This window comes from Scleropages formosus, chromosome 10, assembly GCF_900964775.1.
Source record: "Scleropages formosus chromosome 10, fSclFor1.1, whole genome shotgun sequence".
Classification (NCBI taxonomy): Eukaryota; Metazoa; Chordata; class Actinopteri; order Osteoglossiformes; family Osteoglossidae; genus Scleropages; species Scleropages formosus.
The window spans coordinates 681,416-696,951 of NC_041815.1; the positions used below are offsets into that span (position 1 = coordinate 681,416).

A 15,536-nucleotide genomic window follows, 5' to 3' on the forward strand; every position below is an offset into this window, starting at 1 on the left:
GATCTCGCTGAGGCTTAAACTAGCTGTCGCAAAAACACCACACAAATTCATCATATGTTGTACCTGAATAATTCATACAATAAAGCGAAACGCTTAATTTGATTTAAGAAGCGTGTGGCCTCCTGGTTTGTTGGTGACCCAGAACACACACACTGCAGAAACCAAAGTGTGACATTGATTGGATTTTGCGATATCTGAGATCATAGGGGGCATTGTGTGGTGACACCACAAATGCTGATCAAAAAGGGTCCCTGGTGTGATGACACTGTGGGCACAATCCAAAGGAGGGGGAGTCTTCGTGCTAATGGAGCAGCAGCAGGCAACAGTTGCAAGAGCTCCGCTCGCCGCGTACGGCTGATTAAGTAGGCCTCTAAGTGAGGACTAATGGGGCAGCTGATGCATTTTTCATTAGAGCCTCATTGCTTGTGAAAACAGGAACACCTTCTACGTGCCTGCTCCCCTGGGGTTTGTCAACAGACAATGTGGAAAAAGCAGTTAGTCAGCAGTAATTGTTATTTAATTATGCTTTTGAACAGACCAAATATTCATACGCTTCTCTGCTGTTTCATTTTCAAGCATGAAAAGCGGCTTTGTCAGGCGTTAAAACATCTCCTTGATGTGGTGTTTACCGAGCAAAGGCATTGCATGTGTGGTGTGTGTGTGTGTGGTGCGAGTGGGTCCGTGTGTATAGGTGTCTTGCTAACCTCACTGGGTCAGTAATAGTGTGAAAGAGACCTTGTGGGGATGTCCTTATATTTGTTTTTAAGGTTAGGTTTGCTATTCAAAAAAATATACAATTGGTGAAAGTATCACCCGATTTTATTACCTTGTAGATTTTTTTTTTTCTCTTTTTGAGGTGCAATTAGGAATCAGCTTTTTTCTTAATGTCAATGTGTGTCAATTTTCTGCCTTAACAGCAGTGTGAATATTCCAGTTTTGCACTGTTTTGTTTTTTTCGGTATTTTATTGTAAAACAAGATTGCCAGCAGTGAAGAATGGAAATTACCATAGTGTAATGTCATGGCATGAGCTACGTTGTGTTACAGCTATTGCAGTGCAGCACATCTGGGTCACAGAATACCAACATTAGTGATGTTCCAGTCAGTGAAAATCTCTTCAGTTGTATAGTTCTGCATGTGTTTTTTCTTCCAGTCTTCTCTCCTGCGATGTTTACAGAAGAGGGTCGGCATCTCTGAGCGCTCCCGTCTGAGGAACCACATGGAATTGTTTCTATTCTTCAGTCATTCAAATGCCAAGCTCATTATATCTGCCATTATTTCAAAGTATATAATTACTTAATGTCTATTGTAAATTTCCCACATACTGCATCAGTGTGGGGGTGCGGTGGAACAGTGGGTTGGCCCGGGTCCTGCTCTCCGGTGGGCCTGGGGTTTGAGTCCTGCTTGGGGTGCCTTGGGACGGACTGGCATCCTGTCCTGGGTGTGTCCCCTCCCCCTCCAGCCTTTCGCCTTGTGTTGCTGGGTTAGGCTCCGGCTCCCCGCGAGCCCGTAGGGGACAAGTGGTTTCAGATGATGTGTATGATGTGTGCATCAGCATGGCACCTCTCAATCAGCTGGCTGTGCTGTTTGACACAGCCAGGATATAGGATCACATACACCTGTATGAAGTGTCTCACCTAAGACAGAATGAGGATGTAATAGGAAAATAGAACCATTTACCTTAGCAGACACAATACTGTAGTATTTTGTAGTGTTGCACACATTTTGTTGATGATTTTTAGACACTGCACTTTGTAGTGAATCCAGGTGGCTCAGTGTTTCTTAAAGAGACATAATTTCTCACATTTCATTGATTGTCAAACAATAGCTTCCCGGTTTAAGACCCGAAGGAGCACTACTATCCATGGGCAAGGTGCTTAACCTAAACATTGGGTTCTATGAGTGATCACTTTGGATAAAAGTGTCGGTTAAGCAACATGATAATTATAATCATCTAAGACTCTAGTTCTAATGGCCTGCCCCAGAAGCACATATGTATGAACAGTATCTCTCTCCACCCGCATTCCCCCAAACCCTCAGCACCTCCTCTCTAGAACAAGTCAACAAGGACCTGACAGCTCTAGGGCCATCTTCATAACATTGATGAAGAACACGCCATTCTCATGCCAGTGGGGAGGAGGGTCTCTGCATTAATTTACTTGCACAAACTACCAAAACACATTAGTTTGCCTGTTCAAGCACAGAATCCTGAATACATTGCATACTAGGATGAAAACTGTTATAAACTGTACACTCACACTTACCCTTTATATAGTAAATACTGCATGAATGCCTATACAACCTTGAGCATCGCTATACACCAGCATAACCACTGAGATCTTGATACACTACAAAATATCCTACATAATTTCCTCTGGTGCATAACACAGTACATGCAAACCACATCTTCACAATAGAGTCAACAGTATAACACACTGTGCACTCCAGATGTTTTTGTACTGTACAGTATAGGGTTGAGAAGGCTGATTCAGACATCAGCAAGCTGCTTCAATTAAACGAAAGACATAGATTTGACACAGGAAAACAATGACACATAGTGCTGCCATGTCAAGCATCATAAGTCAAGGATAACGACAAGTTATGTAATTTTCTATGCAACCAAAGAGCTGTAGAGATTTACATATGTTCACTGAAGAACCACACACAAAGCTCACAAAAGCCATCAACAATTTCATACGATATTGCAACAATCACACTCACAACTACAAAACGCAACTCAGAACGAAGGTCAGGCATATAAGCCAAACAACTGGAGAAAATCTTGAACACTGAGGTTCATCCCTGACATAGTGAAACCTTCGTTCCTAAGAACGAAGCTCACCAGGCTGCCTTCAACAGGGCACGATTTCCTTCATGCAGTAATTTGGATGTAATTGTTTGAGATTCCCTGGGCCATGACAATGTTTCTTCATTGTACATAAGCAGTAATTCTGTGGTAATCAGTTTCCAGAAAATAGCACTGTGATTCACTGAATTTATTGGAAAAAAGTGATGGTAAAGAACTTAATTGCTTGTTGGTCACAGAACTGGATGTGAAAATTTTCGTCTGGTTGTGGTAACAGCTTTGTTAACCCTAATTTAGGAATAACAGGAGGAGACAGAGACTAAACAGATGCTAATAGTAAAACACTTACATGCCATTTTCATGTTAGCATAAGAGATAAAGAAAATAAGAAAATAATGTAAATTTAATGATTGTTCATAGCCAACACAACGTAATCGAAGCAAGCACAATGGACTTCATGGGTAGTACTGTTATCTCTCAACATGACCTCACTCTATGTAATATTTGTAGCTTGTTTACAACATTGCTTTTTTCTGGGCAGTTTTCACTCCCTGAAATCCATAGATGTAGAGTATGAATGAACATTTAATTACCATTAATGTGTGATTGAATGCCTCGTGACGGACTGTCCAGGACATACCCTGTCTTACACCCTGTACTTCGTGGTATACTGTAGGCTCTACATCACGGCACCTCAGCGGGATAAACATTTATCCAAATGGATAAACAAGACAGTGGCATTTCACTCTACCAAGTTAAAATCATGTGATCAATAACACGGCAAGGTTTTACCACAAACACACTGTTTCTTTCCAGGGTACAACTATCACATGAAATTTGAAGAAAAGAAAACAATAAAGAGGGAAGAACGAGACAATGGAATAACATACAGCAGAGAAAAGCATGGAAAAAGGAGACTTACAGTGTTAGTCTACCTACAATGTATGGCTGGGTAACTTCTACTGAAGTCGTTCAGGATAAGTACTTTGCTGAAGGGTAGTGCAGATGGAGGTGGGATTGAAACCTCCACAGTTTGAGTTTGCAGGCAGCAACTCTAACCACTATGTTATCAGCTGCCCACATTTCTTCATTTTCATTTTTCATTGTCATAGCAATACAAATGAAAGAAACAATCAGATACCAAAAGACAGCATCTGCGCTCAAATATCTAAACAGTCAGTCTGCTTAAGAAGGAGGCTCCACCAATTTTTCTCTTCCTAAAACAGTTGAACCTGTTATAATTTGTTCATATCACTGAAGTCAAATCCTTCAAATGTAAAACAAAACTGACAGGGAGGAAATTCTCCTAATTGTGCTTTTTCCTTTTGAATTGGCCACATGTGCTGGTTTGATCTAGGATGGTGACAAGAAGTGTGCGGCATGATTTCATAACAGTTAAATTTTGTAAGAATCCATATTTAACCACAGTACTGTATCATAAAAATGTATACTTAATGTATATTTAGATACTTCAGACAGAATTTTCTACAAATTTAAAATAAAATTGCTGTTTTGACTAATATCATTTTTTTTATATATAGTAGCATTTCAACTGGTTCATATGTCTGTGTGTGGCCGTGCATGTAGCTTTCTGTAAATGTGTGCAAGTGTGTTTTTCTGTATGAGACATACAAAGAGCCAAGACAACTGTAACAGTGATTATGGAACAGTGGGGCTGCAACTTCTCAAAAACTGCAATGGTCGAACTTGTGAAATATTGCAATAAAATCATGACTCTTCACTCTAATGCTCAGCATAGTTAGAGTGACTCCTCACCTTTCAAGTGCAACCTGGACCAGAAACTCTCTGTTTGGAACTTGATGACACGATATGTTTGTGAATTGTCACTTTTTCAATAAAGTAGTTATCAGTAGCAGCTACATAATACAACTGTCTCTTGATTTATTTGTGGTTAAAATATCAAATAAAGCTCCAACAGCACCCAGGAGTTATAAAAACCTTGGAAGATAGTTGAATTAAGGCTGTCCTACATCCTTGTTCTGTTAGAGTGCTTTTTAGTGCTGGCCATATAGAATTGGGCTGCTTTCACTCTGCAAGAGACAGAAAATTTAGAAAACCAATGTAGAAACCAAACATAGATGTGGTGGTGCAGTGGGTTTGGCTGAGTCTTGCTCTCTGCTTGGTCTAGGGTTTGAGTCCTGCTTAGGGTGTGCTGTGATGAACTGACATACTGTCCTGGGTGTGTTCCCACCCCCTCCAGCCTTATGCCCTGTGTTGCTGGGTTAGGCTCCAGCTTGCCCTGACCCCACTTGGGACAAGTGGCTTCAGCAAATGTGTATGTGTAAATAAACAGAAACAAAATATTTGTATGCTTGACAATTTGCAGTTTACCACTTCATTTGGACAATAAAAGTATTGAAGATAACTACATTTTTCTGGCATTATAATAGAAATATCAAAAATTAAATGCAGCATAATAGAGTTGTATGAAATGTACAGTTCTACAAAATGAAACACTGTTCTGTTTGCTTGGGTAATTTTTAGGGAAATAAATATACATAGGTGGGGGACTGTAGTTGTGTATTGCCTACTCAACTCATTTATTTCAGTGCAAGTGTTTTCAATGAAAAGTTGTATAGCTAAAATTAAAAAAGCACAGGGTAATTACCTATCTCTTAAATCTCTTCAGTTATTAGATGAACAATATTGGACATAACAAATGGCTTTAAATTAAAAACTCAAATATCTTGCACCAGGAGGAAAAACTCTTGTTGGTTTATTCAGTTTGTTTGTCATTCTGGGATTCTAAAGGATGTGAAATGTTTCTGCAGCCTTTGCTGATGGAACCCATAACCTGGACTGGTACACTGACCTCTCTTTGACATCATAAGAAACACAAAAATACACAGTTATATAATTACAACCCACAAACACACTGTTACAAACATACACATACAAACACATACAATGACAAAAGAATATTTACTTCACATAGAATACTGAACACTAGTCCCTAGTAATGGCTACTGAAGTACAACAAGTGATGAAAATTAAGTGTACAGCTAAGTGAATCTAACTTATATACAGTACTTTACAGTATACAGTGTGGGTTGTGTACTCAACTGCAAGAGTTACAACAAGCTGTATTGGGTGGGATTTCAACTTTTGGATATGCCTGGGCCATTTTCTGTAAAATGCTCATTGTGAGGTTGTGGTCATAAGCTGTTTATTGTGTAGTTATTTCCAATAAGAAGTGGGTAGTGTGGTCTTTGAGTTTGGGCTGCAGTGTGGAATAAGAGGTATTGGATATATGTTTGTACTGAAATGGATGGACTCACTGAAATCAAGCTCCTTACAGTAGTGAACCTTTTGGATAAATGGACAGAACTGGCCTGACATTTTTTTATACAAGCTGACTGATTAATATATGAAGAGAAATATATCTTGCTGGTATTATTCAAACAACACATTCTCATTTAAACTTTTGTATTTGTAATTTTAGGAATTAGCCTGAAGATTAATGAAAAATTTGTTCAGTCAAAGTACTAGAATTGGGAAACAGAATAATTACAGAAAGCCTTGAGACATATACAAAAGAATTTAAAGACATGTAGCAGATGGATATTTCTGCCCTTCTCGTATTCCTCCCCAGCTGAGTTCACGGCTCATCTTCCCTCTCGTTTGGGGCTCTGCTCTCTCATAAGAATGTAAATTATGTCTTAAAGCCTCTAATTGAAGAGAAATGCTTTGCAATTTTTGTAGTTTGTTTGTTTCAGCTGTATATGGGGTATTGTGAGGCAGTACGATGCTCAGGAATTATACCAGTTATGAACTGGAGTTTTTTGGGGGTTGACTGCAGTGTGAAAAAGCTGGAAGTAACTGGGGACTTATTGCACTAATCTAGAGATTGGGGACTTGGACATTGCTCCATATCTATGAGTGAAAAGGGGATTGATCCTTCTTTTTGAAAATAGGGTATAATAAGACTTCCTGTGAGAAAAGGAAATTGTTGCAAATGGATGAATAGAGCATATTCTGTTTTTGTGAGGATGGGAGCAGTTTTTTAAGATACTGACTTACATTTGATTCTTATCCACATTGTAGGGGATTTTGTTCCATAGCTGTAGAGGAGAATGTTCAAGAAAGACCAACATGAGAATAATTTATTCATGGGAAATAGCTGTGACTCACTTATAGAAATATGAGGAAATAAATATATGACACACTGGATACCTAAAAAATCAGATGTGGTCATTCTTTCAAACAGAATTATCCCATGGCTTAATGATTTTAATTAAACTGTTTATAGAAAAAAAAGCTTTATCAGACATCTTGGAGGTTTCATGCAAGGCAAGTGGAAAAGGGGAAGCAGTTCAATTACATACACTACCAGCAGAGACAGTGTAATGAAATATAATTCCTTTTTGCATTCTCATATTGTCTAATTTCTGCTCAAAGAATGCCTGGTGGGACGAAGCAGAAATAGTATGGGGCAGAGGGTCAGGTACTAGATCTCCGCAGAGTACTGTTAAAGGGTTTTAAGGGAATAGCGGCTCAAAAGAAAGTAGAGAATTCAACCGTCTACAGATCAATCTAGCAGCACAGTAGAAAGGAGAGAAAACAGAGCCCATTAAATGAGTCATTTTCTCATCATACTGTATTAATACTGTCAATTCATAATCTTTCTTTCTCCAGGCTTGGATCGATGACCTGAAAAAAGGTGTATTTCAAATATTATCAGTACAGATGATTATTATGGCAATCAAATACATTGCAGAGAAGTAACAAATTCTCGGGTAGCGGGGGGCCAAAAATACTGCCACCAGTTCTTAGTGGTCTTAAACACAATCATACGGGGCATATTAGCCTTGTTTGAACATTAGGGGGACATCCCCTCTTTGCTTTTTTGTGGTATATTTTATTGTTTAGTTTTACATAGAGATTTATGCTGATGATTTAGAGAGAAAAAAAAATTTGAACAATCAATGGCCTTGCATGTACAAAAATAACTTGTGCACAACATACCCCATGTAAGCAGATTTCTTGTGCGGTTAGGATAACAAGATGCAGAGCTAATGATCATTTATCTTTTTTATTTCCGAAGGAAGCGGCAATTAATCTGTGGAAACTTTTGTCGTCGCATCACTCAGGATCCAAAGCGGCGTAAAGGCGCTAAATGGAGCCGCGCCTCCTCTCCAACTGACGTCAAATGAACCGCTTAAAAGGTGCGTTTGGGGGTCTTGTGGAGCACAAGGACCCACACGTCCACACGTCCACCAGTTACTTGACATTTAATCCGACCATCCAGCCGTGTTTGTCGCTCCCGAGACAGAAAGATGCTGTCGAGCCGTGTCCGCTGCGCGCTGGCGCTCCTGTCCCTGGCGCTGGCCGTGAGCTGCGTGTCCGCGGCGCCGTCCGACCTCAAACTGCGCCAGCTGCTCCAGAGGTCGCTCCTGGCACCGGCCAGCAAACAGGTATGCGGATTTACCTACCGAAACAATGCTGCATAACCGTCACTCTCACTGTCTTTCTTATTAAGCTGCCACCTTTGTCCACGAGGGCTTGCAATGTGACATGATTCGTAACTTTTACAATGATTTGCCGTGTAGCGTGTTACCTTTACTGCATCAGTTCAGGGTAAGCGCCCTGTAGTAAGGGTAGGAGGGGGGTTCCTTCCACGATCCTTCAAAACTGCGTGGCATGATTATGTTATTCCATCTGTCAAGAGTCTTCAAACTTAAAGCAAATTGCTCATTATATTTACATACATTTACATTTACATTTATTTAGCAGACGCTTCTCCAAAGCGACTTCCAGTGAACTGTATGTAGTGTTATCAGCCCACACAGCTTATTCACCGTGGTCACTTACACTGCTAGATACATACACTACTTACAGTGGGTCACTCATCCATACATCAGTGGAACAACGTGATTATCAGTTAGATAGTCGAGGAGTCTTAAGCTGAGGTTGTCTGAAAATGTTCAAATCATATTCACACCTGCAATGGCAATAATGACATTTCACTGCTGATTTAAAGGCTTTAAAAAGACTTTGGCTTGTTTCCGGTTGAGAGCTCTCCATGGTGCTGATGCGATCGCGATCGGTATGGACCCCCCCTGGGAACTGAGGAATCTCTTGATATTTCACACACTTCAAGCCGTCAGGCAGATGTTCCCTGTAGGTGGTGATAATGTTTGAAACAGCCAAACAGATAGTAAATGACAGCAGGTGTCGGAGCTTCCTTCCTTTAGTTTTCCACATACATATATATATACACAGGGGGAGCGGCAGCGCAGCGGCGCAGCAGGCTTAGCCGACTCCTGCTCTCTGATGGGTTTTGGGTTCGAGTCCTGGTTGGGGTGCCCTGCGACGGACTGGCGTCCCGCCCTGGGTGTGTCCCCTCCCTCTCCAGCCTTGCGCCCTGTGTTGCCGGGTTAGGCTCTCACACACACTGCTTGAAACCGCTTTTCCTAAGCGGGGTCGCGGCGAACCGGAGCCTAAGCCAGCTGGACCTGGAAAACCCGCTGCACCACCGCGCCCCCCCAACATACCACCCCGCTTGGATAGTGTCAGGTTTTCATAGTAACATAGGATAGGGTCCATTATAGACAAGCGTAAACACAGATGGAGCGCACGTTCAAATGGAGATTAACACTGCCAACTTCAGTATTTTAAACACTTTAAAATAGAAAAACAAGTACAAATGAACAACAACAACAATAATAATACAACTCAGGTGTTGCAAACATCAAACCAAGCGTACCTTCCATATCTGTACACTCGGCTGAGTGCTGCTGTGTGACTGTCTTGCTCCAGGACCTGACCAGGTACACCCTGGCCGAGCTGCTGTCCGAACTGGCACAGGTGGAGAACGAGGCGCTCGAGCCCGACGAGCTGTCGCGCGCTGCCGACCAGGAGGAGGTCCGTCTCGAGCTGGAGAGAGCCGCCGGTCCCGTGCTGGCTCCGCGCGAGCGCAAGGCGGGCTGCAAGAACTTCTTCTGGAAAACCTTCACGTCGTGTTAACTTATTTCTCAAAACAAAATACAAAACAACAACAAAAAAAAATTCCCACACCATTCGCAGTAAACACTTGTAATTTCTATGTATTGTTTGGTTTTCAAACATTTTCGACCAACCTCGAACGAGCGCGTCACATAAAGATGTGTATATAAAATACGAAGTAAATAATAAATGTTTCATTTGAAGATTGTATTGATAATCGTTTGATTTAACTATTTGTTTTTTCAAGGATTCTTCGTTGCAAATAGTATTTTTAAAATATGCGATTCTGTTTTTGAGTCGTATTTATGTTTCCAGACAGATGCCCTATTTTAAATTGTTTCTTCAATAAAACTTGTTTCAGACTCCAGTGTACTGGCAAAAAGTGTTCTTTACAACTTCAGGTACTGTCAATGTACTGTAAAACACGTTAAAGAATCAAACTGACACAGAATGCCATCATCATATATTCATGGACAGTCAACGGTGGTTAGAAGTGGTGCCTTCATGGTCCTTGATTCGAATCCTCTCCTGCAGCAGAGCCCTTGATCAAGTTACTTTGAGTTACTCTGCTTAAAATGTACCCGGTGAAGCACTGTAAAAGTTCCTCATTAAACTTTTCCTGGGGAAAGCAATCAACTAAACAAAAGTTAATAACAACAGCGATGCAGAGAAGACCCACGTCACCATTGTTACAAAGCCAGAAATGACGACATTTCAAGCTCTTTTGATTTCTTTCCTTAGCCAAGAAACACTCAGATGCACTGAAAGCTCCACTGTGTCAAACATGAAGGACTGTGGGAGAGCTGCTCTTCTTTCGTCATTTATAAAGTCCCTTTATTAACTGGCAAGAGACACGTACCTCTTGGCGCATCATCACCATCACATAGTTGGTCCCGATTTAGTCGGCTATGAGTTAAAGTGCAGCTTTATTGCAAAATTTCTGAAAAACATATTGACTGGGTATTTGGTTAGGCCACACACTGCCTCAAGACAGCAGGAAGTGTTGTGTTTTCAACAGTGGCCTTACAGTCTGAAGGTACCTGGTTTGAGCTCCCACTCTTGGTGTAGCATGCTGGCTCAATCTACTTTCCTTACATTACTGGAGGAAAAATCCGGCATTCTGTAAATGGTTAAATACACACACACACACACACATTTTCAGAACCGCTTGTCCCATACGGGGTCACGGGGAACCGGAGCCTACCCGGGAACACAGGGGCGTAAGGCCAGAGGGGGAGGGAACACACCCAGGACGGGACGCCAGTCCATCACAAGGCACCCCAAGCGGGACTCGAACCTCAGACCCACCGGACAGCAGGACTGTGGTCCAACCCACTGCGCCACCGCACCCCCTCTAAATGGTTAAATAATTTTAGAATTTTGATTTTCTGGTGCAGTGGGTGGGGGGTGCGGTGGTGCAGCGGGTTTGGCCTATGCTTGCTTTCTGGTGGGTCTGGGGTTTGAGTCCCGCTTGGGGTGTCTTGCGATGGACTGGCATCCCATCCTGGGTGTGTCCCTTCCCCAGCTTTGCACCCTGTGTTGCAGGGTTAGGCTCCGGCTCGCTGCAACCCCCACTCAGGATGCATGTGTGAGAGATTTTCTGTCTTGGACAGCTGTCAGATAAATAAAGGTTTATTAGAGATACTACCATTTTATTTATTTCTACAAACTGTTTTGCTGCCTTTTAAAAAAACTTAATACTTGCTCTTAGTCAAACAAACATACTCCCTTTAACTGTCTACAAAATATTTAGATTTGGAAACAGACAATAAAGAAGTCTTTGTCTGTGTATGTGCGTGTGTGTGTGTGTGTGTGTGTGTGTGTGTGTGTGTGTGTGTGTGCGCATGTGTGTGCATGTGTGTTTATCTGTGTGCGCACAATCTCCACGTGACAGGGGAATTTGAGCAAGCAAGGAATGCAGCTTTGACATCATTCCTAGTTGGTATCTTAAACAGGCGAGTAAAAATTGACAGGACGGGTAGGCTGCAGTTAGAGATTAGGACATTGTGGAGAATGGAAAGTGCATTGAATAACCTGGTGCTTATTAGGGACTTCGGTTAAGAAGCTTTTAAACAATTAGCATTGTGAGAGCAAGATGCTGTCAGTTGAGGGAAAAATTGTCACTTCTCCAATCCTCTAACACTGTATGAGAAAGGAAAAAAAAGGTCTCCGGGAGGTTCTGTGTGCCCTTGTGTGTTATCTCCACCTGCAGCCCACACCTCAGCAGCCTGTTCCCAGCCTGAAAGACAAAGTGTCGCGGACCTAGATCCAGGGGTTACTATGCTTTTGTGTTCACTAGACCGAAATCTAACGCTGACAACGCTGGTTTAGTGAATCCTGATGTATGTCTTGTTTTCTTTAGAATCATTTCTCCGTGACATACAACTCACAAGTGAAAATTCTTCAACAGCCCAGAATACATTAACTCCTGTTTGTGCTTTACTTATTTGTTTGGAAATTTACTGGCAAATGTTTTGACATCTCCACAATAACCCTGCATGAAGAAACATGAATTCTCAAATGCTGCTGACAATTATTTGTATATTTTCATTCATTTTAAATTTAATGTGATGTAATTAATTTGTTCAGGCTGATTCTGCATCACTCTGAATAAGAGCATGAGTTAAATCAGTAAAATGCTAATTTAATGTAAGACACATAAGCACAAATTATTTGTCTGATTCCATTTACTCAGGACAATGTAACTATTTAAATTATTGAATGTCTAAACAATGTGAGTGCAAGCTAATATAAGATAAGGAAAATGGCAACCGTCGAGCAATAGAAACAGTGAACATTTTTGTCATAAGCGCAGATAAGCTATATATCAGACGAATAGCGCCGTTCTAATGGGAAGTGACAGGAATCTAGAGAAGATCATTGTATTGAGGAAATGCAAGGCAGCAACAGGAGAAAAACTGTGCTGGACTAACTGGAGAGCTTATATTGTCACTGTTTGTGCTGAAACATTAGATTCAGCTTGTTAAGGATTAATGAACTGCAAATATTTCAGGACTCCCTAGATTCAGAAGAAATATAAAACCAGTTCAGAGAGAAAATTCAATTAAATTCAATTCAATTTACTTTTATAGAGTGCTCTTCTCACACAGTGGCACAGAGTGCTGAACAAAGGGATGAGACAAATAAACAAATACGAGAGTTGGCTATAATCTAGAGTACTAAATTATTTATACAGTTATTAAAGCTGTAGGTATGCCTATTGACCACGGAGGAAAGGAACAAAAAACTACCAACTGAAAATCAAGGAAGAGAAAAACCTCTGGGGCTCCAAGTGCCAGTGGCTGCTCACCCCTCCTGGGTATTCTAGATTAAAAAGACTTTTAAGTCAATTTAGAACTACTACTAATTGTAGATGAGCGTTAAGCTGATGTCCCAGTTCACATAGGTACATCTCTTCCATCATGGCAGTTGGTATCAGCTTCAGTCGACTTGGGGTCCCTCCTCAGGTCTTATCATAGGGAAATAATGCTCAGCAAGAAAGAAATTGCTGGTAACTGATGACTTGATGAAATTAAAGTCGGTAATATACAGGGAAATACAGAAGGAAAGCACAGCCAACAAGAACTATACTGGTTAGTGGTTTGCCTGAGTGAACATGTAAGTCTTTAGCCAGGATTTAAAGGTTGAGACAGGGGATTCCTGACAGTAACTGGCAGACTATTCACACTATTCACTATTGCTCTATAGCTAAAGGCACACCAACCTACTGAGATCTTATTGATCACAGGTACTTTAAGGTAACCCACATTGAATGAATGAAGACACCGTCTTGAAATATAAGAATCAATAATCTCACAAAATGTGTGCAGGAGCAATACCATTTATTCCCTTATAGGTCAGAAACAGAATTATACAATCAGCTCTAAATGTAATCGGGAGCCAATGCAATGATTTAAATAGTGGTGTTATATGGTTGTACTTCCTAGCTCTAGTAACAATTCTTGCAGCAGCATTTTGTGCCAACTGTAGCCTCTATACAGTCTGGTATGGACAGCCTGGTAATAGAACATTACGATAGTCCAACCTACTTGAAACAAAAGTGTGAACCAATTTCTCAGAATTTTGCCTACATAGGAATCACCTCAGTTTAGTTATATTTCTCAACTGAAGGAAGCACAAAGTGGTCAGTGTAGCCACATGAAACACAAATTACAGGTTTCCATCCAACAAAACACCCAAGTCCTTAACACAATCTGTACACTTGAAGTTTATACCGATGGTGGTAAAGATTGGTGTGAATATGTCAAGAGTTTCGGCATCACTGCTCACCACAGGTGCCTCTATTTTATTGGTGTTTAGAGATAAAAAAGTATTACTCATCCATAATTTTTTATTGGTAAAAGAGTTTGCTAAAGACACAACATGTGATGGGTCATCAAGCTTAAACGAAACATATAGTTGGATCATTGGCATATGAGCGGAAACTTACATTATGTTTGTGAATTGTATCACCCAATGGTAACCTATGAAGTGAGAACAATAATGAAGACACATAGAGCCCTGAGTGAGACCATATTGAAGCATAGACAAAAAGGAAGGGGCACAGTCAGCAGATTTCAATACAAATTGTTTACGCTCAGATAAATACGAATGGAACCACTTCAGGACAGTACCTCTTAGTCCAAACAGGTTTTCAAGTCTACTGAGTAGGATGCTATGGTCAACAGTGTCAAACACAGCACTCAAGTCCAGTAACATGACAACAGAGATATGACCAGCATCACAGGCAATGAGAATATTATTAACAACACGGGTGAAGGCATTTCCAGTGCTGTGACGGCATGGAAACCAGACTGAAATTTTTCAAATATATTATGATGATTAAGGTATTTTACAAATTGTGAAATATTTCTAAAATATTGGATAAAACTGGGAGATTACAGATAGGTCTATAATTACTTGGGTTATTACAATCAAGATCTGATTTCTTTAGGAAAGGTTTAATAACAGCGACTTTAAGAGGGTTCAGAACACAGCCATTAAGTAATTATGTGTTTCCAATATTAACAATAGGTTCTGCGAGTACGGAAACTGAGACTAAGTAATTTAGTGGGGATTGGGTCTGAAGGACAGGTAGTACCTTTCACAGAGCAAGTTAGCACAGTGATCTCCTGTATAGTTATTACGCTGAAGCTACTGAAACGGTGCGGACAACTACTAATATTATCATCGTCAAAACCACTTACATTGGCCAGGACTGAAATAGAGAGAACGATGGATGCCCAGATATTCTCCAATTTACTGATAAAAAAGACAAAAATTCATCATTTGTAATAGAAGCAGAATTACATTGTTTATCTTGCTGTTTACCAATTAAGTGAGAGATGGTGTTAAACAAAAATCAAGGATAATTCCGTTTTTCAAAAATTAACTTAGCATAATATTCGGATCTGGCATCAAAAAGTGCTTTCCTATGTTTTTTAGACAATCGGACCAGACTACACAATAAATGTTCAGTTTAGAATGCCATTGCGCTCTAATTTACGAGATTATAACTTCATTTAAACCTTTTCATAGTCAGATCAGCATGAATAAATGATACAAAACTGCCCTGTGTCTGAACCTTGACAAGTGAAAAAGGCTTAGCTGTGATGAAAACCACAAGGGCTGCATTAGCTTCCAGAGGAAAAGACAGGAGAATAACAGCAGTATGGAAAGTGGGTATTAGCCATATTCCTAGTGTTATCATGTCCATGACCTCTACCGAGGCATTAGGAAAAGCATGTGGTTGACATCAAACAGCA

The 15,536-nt window shown here is 40.6% G+C and overlaps 1 protein-coding gene across 1 annotated transcript; it reads left to right on the forward strand.

The window, feature by feature from the left end:
• Positions 1-7,991: 7,991 nt before the first annotated feature.
• Positions 7,992-10,138, forward strand: sst1.1 (somatostatin 1, tandem duplicate 1). The gene is made up of 2 exons (XM_018732111.2): positions 7,992-8,240; positions 9,586-10,138. Exons 1-2 carry the CDS (start codon positions 8,103-8,105, stop codon positions 9,790-9,792), a joined length of 345 nt encoding a protein of 114 aa, XP_018587627.1. The 5' UTR covers positions 7,992-8,102; the 3' UTR covers positions 9,793-10,138.
• Positions 10,139-15,536: the final 5,398 nt, after the last annotated feature.